A 24499-nucleotide genomic window follows, 5' to 3' on the forward strand; every position below is an offset into this window, starting at 1 on the left:
AAAGAAATTCATGCAGTTATGCTGAGGCAGAATTTTCCTGTTTTTATATATATAAATATATATATATATATATCAGATATAGAAGCTACAGAAGCTATAACTTTACAATCCAGCAAGCCTTAACACTAATGAAGAAATCTTGTAAGTTCTCAAAAATGCACTAGGGATGCAAAATGTTATTTATGTGACTGTTTCCTTCTGTGACCTCCAGCTATCTGAGTGCACGTAAGAATGATGGTCATTCCAGTGGGATATTTGGTTATATTTTAAATATGCTCCTGAGATAGATACATGTATAAATATGAAATCTGAAACTGTAGTCACAGGAACTATTAACTCTTCAAGGACATGCAGGTCTTATAGTAAAAAGAATCCCAGAAAAGTCCAGGTGAGTAGCATCTGCAGTAGCAGCAGCAGCAGAATAAAAGAAGCTCACAGAGGATAGACCAGGATGTGTTACACAGAAATGTGATCTCTGTTATAGCAGTTCCACCACAAGAGTCTCCTCAGCAGTACTGGAAGATGTTGGGTCGGTGAAACCTTTAGAAATGTTTCCCTAGTATTATTACCTAAGTGGTTGTCAAAAAATAAATGAAATAGAGCATAAAATTTTATGTAGTGGGATGACATTATTTTATCATAGAATTGTAGAATGGCTTGGGTTGGAAGAGGCCTCTAGATGATCATCTTGGATCATCTAGTTCCAACCCCGCTGCCATGGGCCATCCATGTGGTTGAAATCCTCCACCAGAATGAGAGCCTGCAAACGTGATGCTTCATGTAGCTGAAGCAAGAAGGCCATGGTTATGTTCAGAATATTGCCTGAAATAGCAGCAAGCATGGCAAAGTATAAAATAGTTTTATCACAAGATGTAATTGAAGAGACAAGAATTCTTCAGCCTCAAGAAGAAGTGAGAGTGGAGGTGGGATAGACTCCTGTGAAAACAAAGGTTCATAAAGAGAGACTGAGTAGGGAATTAATTTATATTAGCCTTTCCTCAGTGGAAGAATTGGAGAGTATCACATGAATCTGGCTGGAGGTAGATGCAGAGAAGGTAGTAAATGATGATTTTTAGCAAAGCATAGTTGGGCTGCAACTCCTTGTTGGAGAATCAGTATAGACTGCAAAGATTTACATGGGTTTCACAAAACACTGAAGCAATTAAACACTTAATACTATGTTTATTTTTTGATAAAATTGTCTCAGGCCATCCCTAAACCATAAATCTGTTGAACATAGCAAAGTAAACTGTGAGTGTTTTGCTGTGTTTTCATGTTCTTACATGCTCCTGGGCATCTTGATATTGGAAACAGGATGCTGGAGTATATTCTATTTAATCTGGACCCTACGCTTTGATGTTTGAGCTCTGAAAACAGCAGACAAGGGAACAACTCATAAACAATTACTCCAGCGTATACTTACTCTTCTGCTTTGTGCCAAATATTTTCCCGCTTAACAGCTAGTGGGCCCCTACTTCCAAAAAGTATTGCATGTACACTAGTGTAATGTTCTCCTGAGCAGTACTTACGCCTTTCATAGGAACTTGCCCAATGATTTGAAAAACTATAGTGTTTGCTTTTCTACATGGAAGAAAAAAACATATGTTAGACTGTCAGGGTCTGTGTGAATGTTGCTTCAATTTATTTTGAGTGCTGTTTCCAGTGATTTGCCTGAGATTTTATTGGAAGCTTCTGCTCTGTAGTATGAGCATCTGTTTGAATCTAAATAGAATGAAGTTCCATAGTTTAACAGGAAGAAATTTTATATAGAAGAAAACTTTAAAAATAAGATGACAATTAAAATTTCAAAATATTTTAAAATAAACCTGTTTCCTCTTTTTTTTTTTAATTTTCTAAGAATGATTGTTATATCTAGCTTTAAAAATAGCGCATAAAATTGTGGACTTGCTATAAGATTCATTTAAATGTATTATAAGTTTAATGCAAAATGTGTGATGCTTTTGGGATCTTTTGGGATGCTTTTTGGGCTGAGGTGTTTTTTTTAGTGCCACTTCAACTCAAAGGACTTAATGAGCAGTCTTAAAAAAATAATAAATCTTTAGATAAAATAGAATTGCTAAAATCTGTGTCCAAAGTAAGAACACTTAGTCCAAATCTAAACATGATTGTGAAACTCTATTTGTTCTCAGTAAGGCTAACTTAGTCATGTCACAAATAAGGTAGACCAAATCACACTCAGGTTTGTCTGCAAAGCTTAAAAAAAATTATAAGATCTTTAATGCTCAACCCTTTTTCTGTTTAGCTTCTCTGAATTGACTAAATTAATTATCTGATTTAATTTAAATTTTAATGTATTCTACATCTGTGCTGATCATTATCTAGAATTTAATAATAGGCACTGAAGTCAAACAGGTTGAATATCTAATTGATACTCCAGAGAACTCTAAATTTAGATAGTTTGACAAATATTTGTAGTGGTTTGGCTCTCTTTTTTTTCCTTTTCAAAACAGTGAAGCAATTAGATTGCAATTCGATGAATACAAACTTTAAAGCAGTGTGACACTAGGTGTCGCTAGCATCACAGTTTTGAATGACTGCTGGAGGAATTCTAGTAGTCTGCTAAGTCTTCTGTAATCTTTCATGTAACTAGTTTTATTATTTAGTGAAAACATTATTCAGGAATGAAATGTTACCAATTTTGACTAAAATAACTTCAGTTAATGCACTGATAACCAAGTTCTTGCCTCAATATCATCCATGATGTACACATATATGACATTCCAAGATAACGTGAGTCCTACCAATCTAAAGTCAGTCTTTGAATACGAAAAGATAGGGGCAATCTAGGGGTAAGTTATCAGATTGTTTTTTTTAATTATTTAACAAATATAGATCCTTCCACAGTAAGGGTCTGTTTTAAGCATTGTCTATACAATGAGAAGGCAAAAAACCAAAACTAATGGGTAAGAAGTAAAAGCCAGGTCCAGATGAAGCCTACCTTCTCACTTGCCAGAATAGGAGCTTTGGATTCTTTTTTCTTGTTTTTCATAACATTCTGTAGATTAGTGTCTTACTAGCTAGTGAAAGATGAAAACCTACAGTCTGCACAAAAGTCAGTGCCAGATTTCAGGTTCATATGAATCTGGCCAGAAGGACTTAATACAGTGCTTTTTGAATGTGTGGGGGAATAACATATGAGCTGGAATCTTTGACTTTCAGAGCATTGAAGCAGCAATTTAGAGGACATCATTAGGACAATATTATCATGTCTTCTGTTTGCTTAAATGTATAGTTTATTTAGCATTACAGTAGTTATGCTAAGGATATGCAATTGGGAAGGGTCTAATTATTACAGGGCTGATTTATTTTTTTTTTTTTTGCAACAAAGATTCTCATTCTTAAAAATTAAAGATTGCATCTCTAATTTATTTTACAGGTGTCGAGAAACTGGAATACATGTTGATGAATCTTTATTTCCTGCAGTATACAATAATGAAGGATTACTGCTAAAAGTAAGTAAAGTTTGAATTTCCTGACCTTAGGCATTGGAACTGTTTATTTTCAGAACTTTCTGTAAACTCTGTCCATCTGAATAGGTTTTTAAAGTAGACTATGGCTGTGATATTTGACATCTTAAGGACAGATAATAAAAATTGAGTTTTTATATTGGTGAATAAAAAATCAAGATTTAAATTAAGATTACATAATGATTGACTTATCCAAATCAAATGACTGCAGTGTGCCCTGTGTTTCATTGAGTTGTGATTAATGCAGAAATCCTGATTTTTGAAAAAATACAAAAAAAATTTAAAAGATCTGCTGAGCTTTAGCTTTTCTGCAAGCAAAAAATATTAATGGATTGGATGGCTTTTAATCTAAAGTATCTGTTTAACCTTTCTGTCTTCATATTACAGTTCATTTCGGAAAATGTTAACTTCTGCAATTGCCCATGATTCTTAAAGAGGTGATTATAAATAGCACAGTGCTAAACATTGATAATTAATACTGTGATAAAAGTGGGCAAGTAGGAAGTCTAGTTACTTTTGGCCAATTTTTACCGCATACTTAAGCTTTTTATGTATCCTCTAGCACAAATGTATGCAGCCAAAAGACTTTGTAGAAAAATCTCCAGAAAATGATAGAAAGCTGCAGAGAAGACTGGACAAGATGGCTAAAGAATTAGCTAAACAAAAGATAGGAATTAATGCAGGTAAGTATTCCTCTGGACTAATCTTCAGATATTTTGAAGTTATTTCTTTAAAGCACTTAAAGGTAGAGTTTTTTAATTTTATTTTTACACTTTTATATATCTCACCATAACAAATAAAGTTGTTTTACTTTTTACAAAGCTGTTTGCAAGTTTGTGGTATTAAGGTACCTGTAGTGGTTAGGTACGAGGAACTTGATTTTTTTTCTTTTTTCTTTTTTTAAGAAAATAGAACTCATTCTGAAGCTGTTGTAGCATGTAAATATTAACGTACAAATGCAATTTCTTTGTGTAGAAACTGATACACCGGTTTTATTATTTGAAGATGATGGTTCACTTGTGTATAGCCCTGTTAATAAAATAAGAAATCAAAGCAGTGCAGTGGAAAGAAGAATAAAGGAGATGAAGGAAAAAAGAGAAAATCTTTCTCCTACCGGTAAGAAGTTGAATTTTATTTATACATGTACAAATAGCTGCCATCTTTATTGCTATATTTCTTCCACACTTTTCTTGCTCTGTCCCTCAGAATTATTTGCATACCTTAGTTTTCTTGAAACATTTCCTTGCCTAGACTCAAAATGAAAATGTATGAAATATATATATATGAAATATATATATATGAAATATATATATATGAATGTTAGAAATATATAAATATTTAAACTAGACATAACTTGTGATTCAAAATACTTTATGGGGATGTGATCTGACCATTGGAATCAGACAGCATTAGTCATCATGTGGATAGCATTTCTCAAAACATCAGTCCACAACTCACATTTTGAGCTTTGAATTCCACTGACCTGGGTAACATTAAGGGATGCTGATCTAAATGATGCACACAGAAAGGGTAGTGCTTGTTTCTTCCTGCAGTCTGGTGTCAGAACTGTGGCTATGCCTATTTGCCTGTGTTTTGCACCTGTTGCTTTGTTATGATTTGACCTGAGTTCCTTTTAAGTGTGATGACTGGACCCGAAAGCTGAGTATAAATTTTCTTCTATGGCATTTGGATTTGAACTGAACCTAGAGTCTGTGAGCTCTCAAAGCTCATCTCTTGTGTAGATTGTGTCTCTGACAATAATATCTGAGGGGAGACTGGATGTACACCCTTCTTCCCATGTTTTGAGTTGGTAAGAATGCTTTCTGATTTTTAGTTTCCATGAACGGGATATAAGTAGTCGTGGAAGACAATTTTTGCAAAAAGGAATTTCTTAATCATAGAATGAATTGGGTTGGCAGGGACCTTAAAGATCATATAGTTCCTCACCTCACAGAGGTAAGGTTCACCAGTCTGTAGTTCGCTGGGGAACACAAGACTTCTTGGGAGTACTAATAATTAAAATAGACTTTCTAAGTTTGTGAATTGGTATTATGCCTTGGTTGAACTTTACAACAAGATTCTAAATCTTATTTCCTGTTAAATTCTAATATTAATACTATAATTGACAAAAGATTGTAACGTTACTACTTCCGGGCAACAGTTTAAAAAGGAGGTCAAAATTGATAAGGTTCTGAAGAATGACATTAGAAAAAGCCTAACTGAGTAAAATGAGTTGACTTCAAAATGCAGATCCTAGTGAATTAAATTTAGACTTCAGTTTTCAAGTCATTCATTAGAGCTTACCTTACTGTGCAAGTACTAATGAGGCCTAACTCATTAGATTTTTGTTAATTAGTATAAAAACTGTTGAAATGTGGAACATCTTTTGTAGGGAAAAAAGTCTGTAGTGACTGACATTTTAAGAAGTCTATGTCAACTGAACTGTCACTTTATCCCTTTAAACATAATTATGGAAGGAAAGTATAGAACCAGTGACACATCAATTAAAAAATTAAATCTCTTTTATTTTAGTATGGCTTGTATCTGTTTTCTCTTGAAGTTTTAAGGTAAAACTTCCAAAGGTTTTGAAAAGCATTTCTGCTATAGCAAGGCATTGCTACTAGTTGCAAAATTTATCAGATTCTTTAGTTAAAACATCTCAACTGGCTTAGAAATGTCCGTAATATTTCATGAAAGGTTTGCCATCATTCTTTGGTTTCTGAGTACTGAGTTTTCTAGAAGAAACTTGATTCAGTTTGTAAAATCTAATAGCTTTTTTGTTAGTGTGTAAATTTGAGTCTAAAGATCGTTAAGCAGTCTTTAGAATTAATTACATGGTTACAATTAGTTGTCAAAGCAACCACTTATCTCTTAAAATTGAGCTGTTTTGAAATATGAATAGATGCTGTGGAAATGTGTGTGTTTGCACATAGGGCTAACTAATTTATTATTTACAAACTCCTAGCTTCACCAATGTCTCAAACACCTCCACATAGTTTACCAGGAGACTGCCCGCTGTCTACCTGTTTAACAAATGCAGAAGATGCATCGTTACAAGGTAACTCACAACCTTACTTAAATATTACAAAATTTAAACATAGTACATGGGTTGTATATCTTATTTTGAATGGTGAAATATTTGTACACTGAAAAAGGAACTTTGTATGTTTCCTCTGCCATTTATATTTAAAGTTGAATTATTTTAGTTTTGTTTATTGGTGAAATATATAGAAGTAAGAATACAAGGAACTGGAGAATGACAAGTCACATTGGGTAAATTCTCTGCCCTACTGCTGTGCTGCTGTTGTCATTTCGTCTTCTTTGCACTGTTCCCCCTTAACGTTGTCTTGTTCTGGCATGCTATCAGTTTACTGATACAGTGATCTCGTATAGAACACAGAGTACACATTAAACAGTGTGATGTGGAAATAAAAAAGAGAAGTGAGTGAGAGAGAGAACTCAGAACTGAAGTGTCCTCCAAATTTTCAATGGAAAAACTTGAATTCAAGAGAAAACCTAATGCATTCTCCAGCTTGATTATTCAGGGAGTGAAGACAGCAGCAGAAATAAAGAGTAAATACAAATCAGCTTTTAAAATGTTTTATGGTTGTAGTTGAATTCAAGTGGTTAATTAAGGTTCTTATGCTCAGAATGCTAGGCTTTAGTTCCTGTGTTTTGGCACCATAGCAGGACATAAGGAAGAGGTTTGTTGTGAAGGCTGTTGAGCTATGTCAGTGGGTATCTTAACAGCATCAAAGAATAATGTATGCCGTGAGTAATGTACATCAGATCTCATGTCTCCTGTCAGTCATGTGAGCAAAAAGCTAAGTGGGATTTCAGTAGAAAAGTAATGAGAAGAAAGCTTTTAGAATTCATAATGAGGACCGCTTGAGTGCACTGCCTACTCCATTCTACTCTGACAGTAAAGTATATCTCACTTTTTTTTTTTTTAAAGTAGTATACTGACATCATACAGAAAATCTATCATTATGATACCATGATGTATTTCATTTCATCTTAACTCTGGGAAAACTACAAGGTGGTGGGTAATGCTGTGGTAGTAAGAATGACAAAGGTAGTTGAAAACTAAATAATCAATGTAAAATCGTTCTGCTTTTCTTCACATATTAGAGTGGAGAAAAAAGCTTCTCTGCTTTGTTTCAAGAAAGCAGAAGAGGATTTGGGGATGCTTATTACCACGTAAGAAGACATGATAGTTAAAACTAGCATAGCTTCTCGTCAACATAGAATGTGCTTTGTTTCTAAATTGATTTTCTGTTTGTTTTTTTTACTGACTTCACCACCTAATATTCAGATAAGTGGCTAAATCCTTGTTGTCTTCTTTCAGAAATTTCGTATGTATTTTACTAAGAAATTCTGTACTGTTTCTGTTTTGTTAAATGCTTATATTGCTGCTTTTCATATTTTGCAGAAGAACAAATGGAAATCTGCTTAAACTCAAGTGTTGATGATCTCTGGGGAACTGATAAATCAAAGAGACAGAAAAAAGAGATAGCAGAACCCACCTGTGGTACTCAGACTCATGTTCATGTTTCCAGGAGTGCATCAGTGAATTCTCCCTCATGTAGCTATGACCAGAAGAGCTTAATCCCAAAACAACCTAACAGAAGAAGCCTAAGTAAAGAAAAGATTTTGCAGCGCACTTTCAATGATAATTTAGAAAAAGATCTAGAAAAGTTTCCAGAGAAAAATCAGAAGGATGAAAATACCATGACTACTTCAGTTGCAAACAAAAATTCTCTCCAAATCAAGGACTTGGGTTATTTTACTCCTTCCCGAAAAACAGCCAAGTTAAATACTGTTCCTGCTTTGATTCGCAGTCTCTCTAATTCACCTGTGAGCAGAGGAGACTTAAATACATGTTCATGTGATAGAAGTTTCCCTGTTGACAGAAGTGATTGTCTTCTGGAACACAAGAAGAGGAAGAAACTACAAACAGTGGTTAGCATGAAACTGTCTTCTTCTGAACTGCGTGCATCAGGGTCTAAAAATGAGTTCTTGCAAGGAGTTAATACTTACAGCAACGATCGGTGCACTGAAGATGCTTCTTATGAAGACTTCTTTTCCTCATATAATTTGAATAAAAATGAAGTACAGGTACAAGTCCCACAAGAATCACAGAATCCTTCTGATGCTTCTTGCAAAGAGTCTTTAAGAAGCATGGACTCAATTGATATGAGTTCCTGTAAGCCACGTACTGCTTCTGAGAAAAGCAGAAAAAAGTCTATTCAAGCAAACGATGTTGCAGTAAAGAAAACATTCAAACCAGCTGAACATACAGAAAGTGTGCCATTGAATTGCATGTCTGATGGTGAAAAAGCTGAGATTGCAGAAGCTCTAGATTCAGATCTTGTGAATAAACGGCCTCTGCATGCTCATGAAAAATCCTACGGAACTGATATAAATTACTGTACTCGTGCTACTGGTAAGTCTGTACATAGAGCTGGAAAATGAAAAGATACCATACTGCAGTAGAAATTCTTATGCAACTAAGTTGCATTCTCAAGGGATTCCAGGATTCTCACTGTAATTCCGGTGTTCAGAATTACACCAAAAGAAAAAAATGCTGCAGTACTGACTTTTTACTTAAAAAATAAATAAATGAGTACATAGGAGCCAGAGGAACACACATTTGTATTCCCATATGTTACAAACATAAAGAAATCACCAAGAGATAAGGAAACTGTGCTCGAAATGTAACAAAAGTATGTGAGCTGTCTTTTTTCTTAATGCTTGGTATTCTGTAAACTATGCTGCTATTGAAGACCTGAAGAAAACAAGGCTTTCATGTTTACAGTGTTATGGTACTCATGTAAACTTTTTATAAGTAACTACTAGTCATAGCATAGCCGAAATTATTTTTGTTTCACAAGTTAAAATTGCTATTTCAAATTGCAGGTAAAACACAAATTCTGTAATGGAAAAAAATTCTTTCAGTTAGCAATTTCTAACTTTTGCTGTAATGAAGATAGAAGTAGACATTTGAGAGCACAGAGGAACATAGAATATCCTGAGTTGGAAGGGGCCCCTCAAGGTTGTTGAGTCCAACTTCACACAGGGAAACCAAAAGGGGTGCAAAGTAAGCATCTCTTTCAATTAAGGCTTGTTTATATGGAACTCATCTTAGTTTTTAATAATTTAAGAATACTTTTTTATACCTGAGCATTCTCAAGTTAGTTTAGCGTAAGTTATTTCAATGTAAATGTACACTAGAATATTGAATTTCAGAAACTCGGGAAAATTCTGAAACTACATTAATAAATTATGTAAAATTTATTATTTAAAGGACTGAACAGAGTCTTGGTTTCAGACTTATGAAGTCATCCACTGGAAACGTTGAAAGGTGACTGCGTACATATCTGTGAGAATTAAGTTAACTGTGAGCTGCTATTTTGGGTTCCTTACATCTATGTTTTAACACCTGGAGTACCTCACTATATCACGTTAAATATATATATATATGTATGTGTGGGTGTATGTTATGCAAGTATAAATGTACAACCATAAATGTGTGAACCCACTGTGCGTGTTTTATGCCATGTAGCAATGTACTAGAAGATGATCCTTGATTGTTGCATTTCTTAATGTCAAAGAACAATTTGCTTTTTCATTAAACAATCAAAAAAAAAAAGGGGTGGGGAGGAGAAAATGTTTACTACTTTTAAAGTTTGGTATGACAGTTAATTTGAGAGTTAATTGTAAACGACAAATTCTAGTGATCAAATTGTCATTAATGTTCTAATATGTTATACTTTTATTTTTGGACAACTTGTTTAAGCTCCCAGGAGGAGAGGCTGAACAAACAGTATTCAGCAAACAAAAGTTACCAGATGTTTATACTTTTTATCCTTCCTGGTTAGTTAGGAACTTCTGTAAGCTTCACTTAGTCTTTGTAGTGATTTTAATGATTTGTGATTTATCAGTGATGACCATTTTCCTAAGTATATATTTTTTTAAGCTTTGTGCATCTGTTGTGTAGTCAAGTAGAAACTCAAGTCTGACAGCTCAAATGAGCTCACTTGAAAATGGAAGGGAACAGTAATGAAAAATGAGTCGCGTTTTCCCTATTAACATGAGTTCTGTGGAAGAAAAATTAAAATCATGTTTTAAGCTTTCTTACTGTGACACTGTAATATGGAATCATGCATTTTTATTAAATACAGGTTTAATGTTTTCTGATTTTTATTTTGCTCGAGTAAGTTATTTGTTGTCCATGTTAATTAGTAAATAAATAGTAAATTGCCTTCTTCTCTGTATGTTCTACATGATTTGAAAGCTGGGAAATAGTGTACTATTTTTAAAAGCTAAAGAATTATTTTAAATATATAGTTTAGAGGTTATCTCTATATATTTAAATATCTAACATTGTTCTTCCCTAGTTTTACACTGCATTTTTAAGTTAGTGGCACTCTTATACAGTGTTTTTAATGACAAGAAGTAAGATTTGATAGGTATTCTCTGTATTGACTACTTGGAACCTTTGATTTTCAAGTAAAAATATAATACATAGGCTAACTGGGCTAACCTGAAAAATGGTAATGCCTATATTGTAGCAAACTTCAAGTTCATTTTTAGAGTACATTCAAGGCTGTCCATTTGTTCTGCTGAACAGCACTGGCATAACTACTTATTTTCATCTTACTCCAAGTTATAAATCATGTAGAGAACTGTCACAGATAAAAGGTGTGAAACTAATTAAGAGTTATAAGAATATTAAAAGACACCTATTCTAAATCACTTTTTCTTTCTCAAGTTTGTTTCTAGAGATTGAATAAAATTTTTTATAGTTCCGATTTACAGCAGCCATACATGACAAATTTCAGTGTTCTGTAATCAGTAAGTTCTGGGTTTTGCATGTCAGTACCTAAATGTCTAGGAGTTACAAGATAAGCAAAATGCTAGCTTTTCTCTATCATAAATATAAGTTTATGGGCATGTAATAATGCTATCTTTTGGGAAAATTAACGATCTACGTTACTAGGAAAGTCTAAGATCTTCCTTGTCATTCATATTGTAAATTGGTTTACTTTGTAATCCATTCCATCTGCTTACTTTTAGTAGGGCTGATGCTGACATTTGAACTATACAGTTTAGAAGAGTAATACTTAGATTTGATGAACTGCTATGACTTAATCTCAAAGCTACCACAATAAATAATAATGGGCAAGGAGTGCAAGATTATGCTTTTTTTTTTTTCAGTCATCCTACAATCAGAGGTTGAACTGGGACTTAGAATTTTTTTCAATCTCAACAAAAAAAAAATTAAGGCTTAGCTGACTGAATTTTAGATATTGATAGTGAATGTGGGAAGCAATCTTAGTTGGCTAAGAGACATAAACTAAGATCAATTATAGTGTAATGGATGTAGCTCAAGATAAAGATGGGGAATCAGGAATATCATTCCGTTATTTGGTGCCAAAATGAACAAATTTAATTTAGATGAATGAGTTTTTACCTGAAGTTCTAGGTCCAGAATGCCAAGTTGGGTGCTTAATACAGCTAAAATACTGTCTGTCTTTAAGAACACACATTTGAAAACTTGCTTAGATTTCATCTGCCTTTCATCTTTTTTTTCAATTTTGGAAAAAGATCAACTTTAAAAGTAGGAACTAATTTGTAACTAATTATTAATACAAAAAGGGCAAATATTTCAAAGTAGAGGACTATTTTGATGTCAAATTTACAAAGTCTGATGACATTTTGTCCTAGAGTATGTAACAAACTAGTTAAATTCGTTTCAATACAATTCTCTCTAAGAATATGGTGGGCACATAAGCTTTCAGAAAACTTAAAGAAATTGCCTTCTGAATAACAAAAACTTGACATTTGCCCACCCTGAAAAAATTAGGGTGACTAACTGGATAAGTACAGAATAGATGTGGTATAGCTTAATTGCTGCGACACTTCAAGATATTCTCAAAGTAGAATGCCATAGATAAAATTTATGTTAAATAGGCATGATTTGACTGAACGAAAACTAGCTCATGGTAGCTAATCATTACTTCGATTCCTTTGACTCAAAGAAAATGGAAATTCTGTAGAAAAAGTTCTGGTTCAAAACTTCTCGCTGGTGATAAATAATCATGAATGATGAGAAGCCTAAGTTGTAATTTAAAGCCAGTCTAATATGTTATAGTGCTTTGGAGGGCTCTCAAGGTTGATTTTGATCCAGCTCAATGAACAATGATTTTGGATGAGGATTTGGAGGACCTAATCACAGCGTCGTGAGTTTGCTTGAGTATTTGGGCTAAATTTAGGTATAACAGTGAATGGAATTGCTTCAAAAACTTCTCTGTTTCATCAGAAATACCCTAGGAAAAGCTACTAAGGATGAAAGCTTGTGACTGAGCATCTGCTTTTGTAAATAGAAGGAACCAGCAGAAAAACAGGCAATAGACAGTGAAGCTTTAGACCTACAGGATGGAAAAGCTGGAGAAATCCTGATAGTCAGGAGAGGGGAAATAGGAATTGGATTGCAAAGAATAGTCCTTACTTGTGTAAGGTCCCTGAGTTAGTGATCAGAAGAGGGGATGGACCTTGTCTCCTATTCCTGCTGTCCTGTAAACACAGAAAACCAGCGAGAGTGAACCCTAATGGGGAAGAGGTCCAAGCGTCCAGGTCTTTGGGCTTTAATCCCAAGCGGGGCAAGAGTTGAAGTGATTGAGCATTCAGGTCAAGAGAGTCAGAAGGAGTATTTCACCATTTCACACTGTTCCCTTCCTCCCCCTCCACCCAAAAAACCAACACAACAACAACACTCCCTCTTCACTGAGAAGGTGGTTGCACACTGGAACAGGCTCCCCAGTGAAGTAGTCACTGCACCAAGCCTGTCGGAGTTTAAGAAGCGTTTGGACTGTGTGCTTAGTCACATGGTCTAAAATTTTGGGTAGACCTGTGCAGTGCCAGGAGTTGGACTCGATCCTTATGGGTCCCTTCCAACTCGGGATATTCTGTGATTTTATGCGTAGCCTTAGTGCAATGCCAAACAAAGCCAACTTAGTTAAGTGATTCATTCTCCCTTCGATAAATGCAACTTTGTAAATACTCGGTTTAATGTAATAATTGTACCTGAAAGCCAGGTTTTCTTTTATTACACAAAAATTACTGTGGTGCTGTGTAAACTGGTGTGAAACTTGCAACTTTAGTATGAAAAAGTGATGAAATTTTGACTTAGTTTAAAGGCTGGCATTTTAAAGTAAATCAGCAGTAACAGAAAATGTTTATCGTTTGCTGTGTAGTCTTTTTTTTGTATTCTGTTTTATCAAGGATTAAGAATTTAAGTAGCTGACAGACGGAAAATGTGATTGTGGGTTGTACATGCAGTTAGACTTGTAAATATGTATTGTACTTTTCAGTATTCCTCCAAAATAATCAGAAGTTTATTTGGGATGAGCTGAATTTAGGCCACTTCAATCACTATTTATTAAACTTTCTTTAACTGATCTAATCCTTTCTTTGAAATGAAAAAATAATGAATGTCCTAAAATAGACTCAGTTGAATTAAATTTGGGAAAATGATTTACTTAAATCTTCAGTAGTTAAAACTCCATTGATCAAAAGATGGAAAAAAGTTTTTTCATCTTATGCCAGCAAGTTTAATTTCTCAAATGAATCCAGAAGTTTATTATTTAGTATTTATAAAAGTAATCCTGGCAGTGTTGAAGAATTAAATATGTTAATTCACAAAATAAGTGATGAAAAATACTGCTTTTTGGTAGACACAGTAGAGCACCTTCTTATGAATGGTGCCTTTTTCTAAATAACTGATATGCCTACTATATGTGCAGGCAATCCTTACCTACTAACAGCTCGCTAGATTTGCTTACAAACTGTTGTTTGAAAACATGTTTCAGACCTTCAGGTTATTTCAGATAAACACAATGTGTCCTGAAAGTGCCTGTGTTTCAATAAGAAATGAAAAATGTAGCAAATGGTGCTTCAAACTCTGATATATTTCTTTGTGTATTCATACACAAATTGCAAAATTTGAAATAAAAAACTATTTAGCTGATTATCCATTTGAGGTTAATATATAGTATTCAAAATATTGGAAATTTGGAGTTTATTCAGAAGATGAGGAACTGAAAGATGGAGTCAAATGTTTGAGTGTCATTCTTCCATAACTGAAAGAGAATGGAAAAATAACTGGTGCAAACTATTAATTTAGTTATTTTAATTGTACTTAGCTCTACCTATGTACTATGATAAAATAAGGGGTGACATTTTCGTTTTGAGTTTCTAAATTTGTAATACGCTTTGTTTCTAGGTGATGAAAATGAAGCTTCAGAGTGTGATGTTACTGATGGCTCTTGCAAAGTTTTTAATGAACAAAAGAATAAGCACAATGGGGGGGTGAGAAAAACTAGAAGAATCCAAAAGGTCAGTTTAACTGGTCATATCGTTTGTTAAGTTCATTCTTGAACAATCCAAGTGTCTTTGTACATGCAAATAGAACTTGCATGCTTTATTCACTATCCATTTTAACTTTTCTGACTCTTACTTTCCTTGAAATGTTATGTGGGTGGTGTTCAGATATGATGCCTATAACCCTGGAACTTAACTTTCTGGAAACTTGTGGCAGTCATGCCAAGATGACATTGTATAGGTCAGTAAGCCAGCTTTTTTAGTTCAAAAGTCTCTGAACTAACCTGAACTATCATTTTTGGGTAAGTTACTAAATGGAATAGCTTTTATGTTTTTATATATGTATGTATGTATATGTATGTATGTATAGTGGATCATCCCCAATGGATGTATATGCAGAAGAAAGATTTATGCAATAGTTGCTTCTAGATTCAGGGTAAAGCTAAATTTACGATTGGAACTCAGTTTGCATGGGAACAAATGAAGTGAGATGACTGGGTCAGCACCGGATATTTTTTAGGTCGTTTTCCCTTGCAAAAGTTTTGTTCTAATTACATGTAGATCTGATCAACAGGAAAATAAATAGAATCTCTTTTCATCAGTAGTGTAGCAGCAAGTCACACAGTTAAAACAAGCACTGAATTGATCCAAGAATGGGAAATCCTATAGCACTGAAAGATGTCTGATGTAATGATATGAAACAAATTAGGTGTTTCGGTGGTAGCTATTGGTGGAGTCTTGAAGAGTTTGATCAAAGTTTTTTAATGCATTTCTTTCTGTAAAAGTTTCAAGCAGATACAATTACCAGACTGTTCAACCTTTTAAACAGCTTCAAAATAGAATATTATTTTCCATGGCTCAGTGATCTGCTCTGGGTTAAAATTACAATTTGACTTCCTGTGTGCATCTTATTGCTTGTAACTTTTCTTAATTATCTCTTCACCTTCTTTTCCTAAATATATACAGACATATTATTTGTATAACTAATAACTGTATTATATAGAATGTATATAGCAAATTCACTCTAGATCTATGTCCTAGTAGAAACGTTTTCAGACTGCTTACTTTTTAAGCTAAAGCACCTGTCCAGAACAGTTTCATTTCCTGTAACAGGAATCTTACTAAAGCTGCTAAATATACATTTATACATCCACAGTCAACGGCTCTTTGTAAGGCGATCTGCAGAAACAGTGCTTGGAGATTTGTCAGATATGTTGGTACTCATTTCTTCTCCTGAGTAATTACACGTTGTATAGTAGAGCTAGTTTTGATTTTATTGCTCTTAACAAAAGATCCCAACATAACCCTTACACAACAAAGAAAACCAAAAGGCAGTATCATTCCTATTTTTCGAAGCAGGAACCAAACTTTGGCCTTACAGACAGAGGTGGAATATTTAAATATTTCTCCTTGGTTTTCTGCTAAACTGTCTCTGATGTAAAGCACACTCTTTGAGGTGTTTAATAGTAACAAGAAATGGAGTAGTAGCTGGAGAAAATTCATATTCAGTGTTTTGAGATAGCTTCTTTCACATCCATCCATTTCAGCAAGGTGATAATAAAATTTGATTCAAATGTGTGTAACATAGCATGTGCTCTGTGTTATGTTATGAATGTGATTTTGTAATTTTAAATGTATCTCCTTGCAGCTTGTGCAAATTCATATTGAGACAGTGTTCTCTTTTTTTTTTTAATTGAAACATAAGAACTGTACAAAAAGATTTTATGATGTTTAACTAGCCAATTGGCTGTTGCACTGAAAAAAAAATTACATCTTATTTTCTCTTCCTCCAGCAATTGTCTGTTAGTATGTATTAAATGTTTATGAATATATTTGTTAAAGATCTCTTAATAATATTTGAGATCTCTATAAATTTAAGATCTCTTAAGTAATATATTTATTTAAGGTCTCATACCCATTATTTGTATGCATACATATGTGCAAACTTTGTAAAGGCAGTGTTGGAGATCCCTAGGAAATTTAAATAGTATATTGTTTTGGATTAAATTAGACCAAGTATTTAAATTTTGGTAAAGAATTAAGTTGCAAAGCTTTTCTGGTACCAGTTGCAATGCTTTCATGAAGCTTTAAAATAAATAAATAAATAAATAAACAGGGCAATTTTTTTAAAATAAATATAAACACTTTTTTAATGGCTGCAGTTTAAACACTACAATATTTTGCATGTTTGACAAGGTGAAAATGATGTTGTTAGAAAATATGAGTTTGTTTCCTTCACCTGAAGCACAAAGTATATGTGAGGAATAGCACAAATATGTATATTTAATGGGATTTTATTGAATCATAGTATTATGAAGGATTTTCTGATGTTTATATAACTCTTAAAGTTTATCTTAAAATACAAGTTAAAAAAAAAAAAAAAGTAGCTTCCTAGCTATTTTAATTGAATGATTGTTGAATTGAATTGTGTGTGTATCTCTGGACCTTTTCTGTCTTAAACAAACAAAAAACACTTAATATTTTACAATATATTAATTCCAGAGTATATGCAGTTGTACTAAGTTGTTCCAGTATAAGGCTTGAGGTCATGCTGCTGGTGTCCTGGGAACCCACTGTGAAGTGTAGTCTGTTAAATTTGTTACTACGCTGTAAGTCTCTTAATTTGCATAGCGATGTAAATTGCAGTTATTTTTTTTCCTAGAAACAGAGTTTGCAATCTAATCTCTTTAAGAGCTCTCTGGATGAATGCAACTTGTAGACGATGTCCAACCTGAGACTTTTTGCAGTGCTATGCTACAGTTAGCACTATAATTGTAATTCATTCATTACAGTGAATGCGTTTCAGTAGGCATTTGGAGTTTCCTGTGTGATAGTAAATTAAAAAAAAAAATCTGTTGGAAATAGGCAGGGCATAAATGTTGCATTGTTTAGTTTCATGTTTATTTCACTTTGTCATTTGTAGTTTCTTTAATCTATTATAAATCAAAAGCTGTAGGTTCTGTATATGTCTGCTATGCTATTGTGTTATGCATTTGTTTTCCTTGAACTCTTATGCAGGTTGAGTCTCTTTTGTTATTTAGCTGAAGTCAAAATTTATAATGACTTTTAAGTACTTTTATGTCACAATTTTAGATTACAACTCATATTTCCTTTTGTATATATACTATGTATATAGATGTCTTTATTGTACTCTTAACGTGGAAGACTTCTAATCATAGTTATTTAAAGGTGTGTTATAAACTAACAAAAGCCACGAAGACAGAGCAGTTTATAACGGCAACTGTAGGCATGTTGGGGGAAGATGGGTAAGACTTTCATGAATCTTTTATGGCATCAGCAACAAGCTTTTTTGATTTAAAAAAAAAAAAAAAATGGTGTGATGTATACATCAAAATCTCTAAAGGCAGATTTAAAAAAAGGAGGGGGTTGGCGGGGGTGTCTATGAGTAGTTCCTATAAAACTTACTAGTTTTGAGATACAGCAGCCCATACCTGAGGGCAGGTCATGCTGAGTTGTTGGGTAGACACTGTGGATTAATGCCTATGAATGTCAGCAGGTGGCTTCCCTGGTCTAGAAATCTAAGTTAATGATTCTGGATTGCAGTGATAGAATAAAACGTTCACATATTGTGGTGCATTTTTCAGTGATTCCATGTAATTAAATATATGGCTCTTTGGTGCTTTGCATATAGAGGAAAAAGTGAAATACTTGTAAAGCCAAAAATATTCAAACATTTGTTACAGTGGTGTTAATCCATTGGTATAAGGGTTAAGTATTCATTTCGTTGCTTAGTGTCACAAGATGTTTACATTTGTCACAACATTTGTCACATATGTCACAAATGTAAACACTTTGCAGTTTAAACATATGGGAGAAAGCAATTCGTTACGCATAACAAATTAACTGCCGATTTTTTTCAAATAAAAAGTTTTCATTTTTTTTAGAGGGATATGAGATAGTTATAGTTATCTTTGAAAGGACCTAACAGTGTCACATCACCAGAAATGCAATTGCAGTAAATTTACACTCCAAAAAAGACTTAAAAATCCCATCTTTTGAGTGAGTAGAACAAGCTCTTTAACCAAGTGGAAAAAAAAAAAAGGTGTCTTGAGGGATAATTAAAACCATATTTTGTCAGAGACGATAGCATGGACTTAACTGAATTCCTTTAAGTTTTGTTTGTAAACAGATACATCTTGGCTTGCATTTCCGTAGTTCTTGGATTTGGGTGAAGGTAAAGTTGTTAACACGAAACTTAGGAGATTTTTGAGAGAAGGAAAATTTTTACAAGAATTTAGGCTCATGCTGTAGAGAAATTGTGTGAAACAGGCCATCTTTAGATCCTGTTATCAAAATCCTTCTTTTTGGAAATATTTTATTCACGGTGAAACAAATTTAACATCCTGAAAAATCTGCAACTATAAAATGTGAAGCATCTGGCCAGAAATTCAAGAAAGCAGCTTTATGTCTATGTTCAAAATATGCATTTAACTGACTTAAACAGATTGTATATCTTTGTTTTCCTTACAACTTTGATTTAAGCTGCTTTAAATAGGTACATATTTTAAACACTGATACTAGAAACGTTTCTTCAAGTTGTAATTTAAGTGAATATTAAACCAGTGTGAATTGTACAAGGTGGAAGCATACAAAAGCTCATTTACAGTTATCAGTGAAGAAACTGGATCTACACATTTCTGGTCTGAGGAAAATGCTTGATGTAGTGGGGACAGTGGACAGTTGCCCATTGAAAGTTACTCAAATTGATTGTTTTGGGCTGTAGAGATGAGAAGAGTGAATATAGCTGTCAGTAATGAGTGCTTGCGTGACACCATCAGGAAACTTTGATGATACTGACCAAACAAATGTCTGTTGGTGTGACTTTATGCATATCTGATTTGATCCCAGAATGTTTCATGAAGTAATCCTGAACGTTCCTGACCGACTCTATCTGATGACAAGTGAATAGTTGATTTTTGTTTACCTGTGGTTGTTGAGCTGACTCAACATAAAGATGAAGAAGGTGGGAAACAAGGTTTTGAGCAGACATCATTATGAGACAACTTTGAAAGTAGTAGAAGGATTTAATGTTATACATCCCTGTAGAAAATTAGCTTCATTGGAGTGTCTGAAACAGGACACTTATAATCCAACAAGAAAGTTTATTTTTACTGGTAAGACACAGCTTTTGCTGTTGCTGTATCCAAAATGTAGCTGTGATCGTTAGTTTCAAACATTTGGATTTTATAATAATATTAGCATTTGAGAGCAAAATATCATGTCAATAAGAAGTGTTATTATTTGTTTCATACAAGTGGAATATGCAGATACTCATTTGATAAGATACTTCTTTCTCTTAGTATAATGTTAAGTAGTGAAAAGAAATAAATAAAGGAACTTCATATTGGCCTAAGGGTTTTTAAAATACTGAAAGATATAAGAGCAATCTATAAGTAAAACTAAAACAGGTATCAGCAAGGATAATATGAGATGGCTAAAACTGCTGAAAAAGTATTCTCAGAAAAACTGGAAAACCAGAGTTTCAAAATACTGCCATGGTGACTTAGCACTTACTGATGAAGTGCTCAAACTTTTCTTTCCAAGAGATAGCTCAGTAAAGGGTACCTTTGTATTCCGTGATTTGAGAATGTTTTGTATGTCTCATATGTTTAATCTCATGAGTACTTCCATCCAACCTTTGCAATGCAGTTCTGGTTCTGTGCTTTGTCTGTCTAGTGAATTTGATCCCCACAGATCTCCCACATCTAGCTGAGGGCTTCCAGAACAGAAGCTGTACTGCAGGCATCTGCTGCTGCACCTTAGAGTGAGTGCTTTGTGCCATGTCCTGATGGCACCTGCTTCATATCACCATTTAGGGACACTACCATTCCCTCCAGGAAAATCTGTAGATGAACCTGGTGGCCTGATCTTATAATTAAGGCCTTGTGCCCTTAGAAATCATTCTCTTTATGACGGGTTTCATGCTAGCTTTTCTGGTCTACCTGCTGAAATCTTATGATCTACTTCTTAATATGAAGAAAAAAAAAAGTGTATTTTTAAGTTACTCCCTTTCTATGGCGAAAGGTTCAAACTCATCTCAACCCAAGTTTAGAGTGTTTCCTGTTCCCACAGGGACACTTGCAGCTGCTGTTCTCACCCTTGTAGGTTTTGCTGTTTGAAACACTGGAAACATGTACCAAGACAGTGATATAGGTCATGGTTGACTTTGCAATTTATCAACTCAGCAATCATGGTGATTAATATCCAAGAGCTGAATTCACCCAAGTTCTTATACAAAGTTCTCACTAACTTTCTTTCGTGTCAACAGATTCGTGTATTGGATCCTTTTCAGAACTTTATTCAAGAAATAAGGGGAAAAAACTTCTTTGTGTTTCTTCCATTCAGACGATTGATGGGTATGATGATTTTTGGACCAGAGAATATTAATAAAGCCTTACATAAAGTCAGAACATACTCTTAGGCAACTAGGAAATTGTTCTAGAGCCTCCTCTAGAACAAAAGAGGAAAAAAATAGGGGTACTCATTGAGAAGAAAATCCTAGAGTCCCGAGTTGTTTGAAATACGTCTATGGCATTCTTGAATTTGTTGGTGGAAGGGAGGCTTAGGTGCAAGAAACAGAACTCCTTTTCTCACTCAGATCATGAGGGAAACAGCGCATAAACATTGTGTAAGTAACGAGACCGCACACTCTCTGCTTCAGTGCTAGAGACATGCATACCTCACTGCTGAAGATGTGTGTGCTTGGTGTGACTTAACTCTAGTTACTGATAAATCGCGGGTCTTTTCTGGTTTTGGAGTATACTGTTACATTTAACACTGAGGTCATAACAGTCATGCCAGAAAACCAAACAACACACTGGACTGCAGCTGATTTGGCAAAGATTGAGCCAAAGATTTCCTTCTTGGTACAGGGAGGAAAAGCAACCAATTAGATATTCTTTTTTTTTTTTTTTTTTTTAGTAAACTTAACTCTTGGAAAAATGAATATCCTGAATAAACTTACTGGTATCTGGTATAACTGTATAGGCTGGAAATGCTTTAGTTGATGGAACTGAAAATTATCATAAAACAATCTGAACAAAATACTTCCTAAACTCCCATTTCATCCGCATTTTACATATTTTCAGTATTTTTTTAGTGGATTAACAAATACTACCATTCTTTTCTTCATCAAAATTAAGCTATACATGGATTACTGGTGTCATCTTTGTAGAACTAAGAATGAGCTCACAAAGAAGTCTGCATGGTATAATAACATTTATATGCAATCAGTTATAAATAGAAAAAATCTTGCACCACGTTACTCCTTAATAGATGTACTTTTTGCTAGTAGAATCAGAAATGCTGAAATCAGCAGCCGTTCACTGTAATAATAAATAGTTCCATCCCTACATCCCAACTGCAATGGGACTGGTTTTCTTTGTGCCTTGGTGGCTAGAAGGTGGCTAACAGATGGCTGATGAGGGCTTACAAATCACACCATGATTTTCACCGAAGCTGTTCTGTTGTTGCCCACTGCCTTTGGAATTTGTTTTTTAATCTCAGTTAGGGCACAGCTGAAGCTTTATGAAGTTCTTTTAGTCAGTCATAATTCAAGTGTCTGAAGAAATTGTTCACTTCATCAGATCCAGTTATGAAAGCATAAGCAGCTTTAATGTCTGAACAGATGAAACAGATTCACTTTTACACCATGCTTAATTTTTTGTTGAAATTGTTCACAGAAGGGCACAAACTATTTTTGTGAATCTTAAAGGGGTGCCTTTGGGGCGCTTAAAAATTTCAACAGAAGAAAATTAACTGTGCCTGACTTTCTCACAGATCATTTGGAAAAGTGAGTACACATTGGAAATTATTTGCTGCTAATGATCAAATATATTTATGCTTTAGTGTAGTCTTTAAAATAGTTCTGCTTGGATGTATGAGTTTTCTCTTTAACACTGTTTTGCCTCATATTTCTCTTTCTTCTGCCTTGTAATTTCTTTGGTTTCCTTCTTTCACCATTATTTTAATTTTCTGTTAGCTACATTTTAGCTTAGATTGTTTCTCCTCATTTTAGCATCCACTTCTTGAACTTCATGTCTGTCCCATTTGCAGTCTTTGCCTCTCCGTGTTTTCTCATGTTTCATGCTATATGGTCTAGAGGCCAAACTTTACTAGTAAAAGACATTTGAGAACTGGGCTGCTGCTTTTCCTGAGCAATGCCAAGCAGGGAGCCAAACCTTAACTTTTACCTGTTGGAAAAACTTGGGCTTCCCATCAGAATGGGAATCACTCCTGTTTGTGCTTTCTGGGAACCGCTACAGAAAAGCTAATCTTGCTTGTTGGCTTTTTTTCATGTCATGTTGATTGACTATGAAATTTCTGGCTCAGAGATCTAGGCTTCCCACTTTGTTTCAGTCAAAGGAGTGGGAAGGAACATCTTTGTTATGCTGCTCTTCTCTTCTCTGCTCTCCTGGAGGTATTCAGAGGATGTGTAGATATGGTGCTTAGGGACATGGTTTAGTGGTAGACTTGGCAGTGCTAGGTTAATGGTTGGACTTGATGATCTTGGAGGGCTTTTCCAACCTAAATGATTCTATGATTCCCTTACCCTTTGACTGTCCTACCAGAAAAAGTCAGCCACCGCCTTTGCTTGTGATCATAGTCAAATGAACCTGCTCCTTGAAATGCAGAATTGTCCCTTGAATTGCTGTGATATCTCTCCCTTGCTGCAGAACTCTGTGTGCCCCAGGGTTTTGTTTGCTTGCTTGCTTGGTTTTTATTTTGTTTTGTTTTAAATATGGGTGTTAGCTGTTATGGATGCATGTAGAAAACTGAAAATGTCTATTAGTTGTAAAGTGGCAGCACTAGTCTGAAAAGTCTCAAGCTACTGACCATCCTTAATCTTGCCATCAGAGGTTCTGGGGGTTCCCATGTCTGTGATTACAGGCTTTCTCATTTTTTTCTGATCTTTGGCATTGAGGGAAACCTGATTCCCAGGCACCTGTCACATCATTTTATTTTTCTGCTTTGTTATAGCCTGTTTTGATGGTGGTGGTGGGTGGTTTTTTTTTTTTTCCATCTTTCCCCATAGTATTATTGATTTGGCTAGGATGGGTGCATTTTTCACATCTCTTTAAGACAAAAGCAGAAGTCTTGGTTTTGGTCAAGAGATTACAGTTGAAACTCAGTTTGCAGCTAGAGGAAACTGGAAAAATATCATTATCAAGGACTGATAAGTGGAGGAAGGCCAGCCAGAAAGTAAATTATAGCTTTGAATAATTGCTGTTTAAAACTACTGAATAGAAATCATTCACTACAATTACCAATTATTCTCAGCTCTGAGCCACCGCTACACAAATAGAATAAATTAATGTAGAACAATATAGAGAGTGTTTCTAAAAGCAGGTTTAAAGTTTTGGATCCTCTCGTTACAACCTTCCTAGATAAAAACAGAGTGAAATTAACCTAATTCTTGAATATTCCCATGCTACGTGTGGCTCTGGTTTTTAGCTCATGTACTAGTAGGACTGAAGAATGTGACACCTGGAATACAGCTCTAAAAAATCGAGATCATGTCTAGGAGTTCTGAACCTATTTCAGAACCATCTGAGCTGCAATAGCCAAAATAAAAAGGGCTTGGAAGAGTACAAACCAGATTGCAT

At 34.4% G+C, this 24499-nt stretch overlaps 1 protein-coding gene across 4 annotated transcripts in view; it reads left to right on the forward strand.

The window, feature by feature from the left end:
* The window catches only part of MCPH1 (microcephalin 1), a 130533-nt gene that overhangs the window by 7599 nt on the left and 98435 nt on the right, over window positions 1–24499 (forward strand). For all 4 annotated transcript variants that reach the window (XM_083830809.1, XM_083830810.1, XM_083830811.1 and 1 more), the window contains 6 exons: window positions 3398–3473; window positions 4051–4171; window positions 4464–4604; window positions 6454–6546; window positions 7921–8934; window positions 14776–14888. In XM_083830809.1, the coding sequence (XP_083686935.1) occupies window positions 3398–3473; window positions 4051–4171; window positions 4464–4604; window positions 6454–6546; window positions 7921–8934; window positions 14776–14888 (1558 nt within the window). The remainder of the gene's footprint in view (window positions 1–3397; window positions 3474–4050; window positions 4172–4463; window positions 4605–6453; window positions 6547–7920; window positions 8935–14775; window positions 14889–24499) is intronic.

Source organism: Anser anser (genome assembly GCF_964211835.1).
Source record: "Anser anser genome assembly, chromosome: 3".
In the NCBI taxonomy this organism is placed as follows: domain Eukaryota; kingdom Metazoa; phylum Chordata; class Aves; order Anseriformes; family Anatidae; genus Anser; species Anser anser.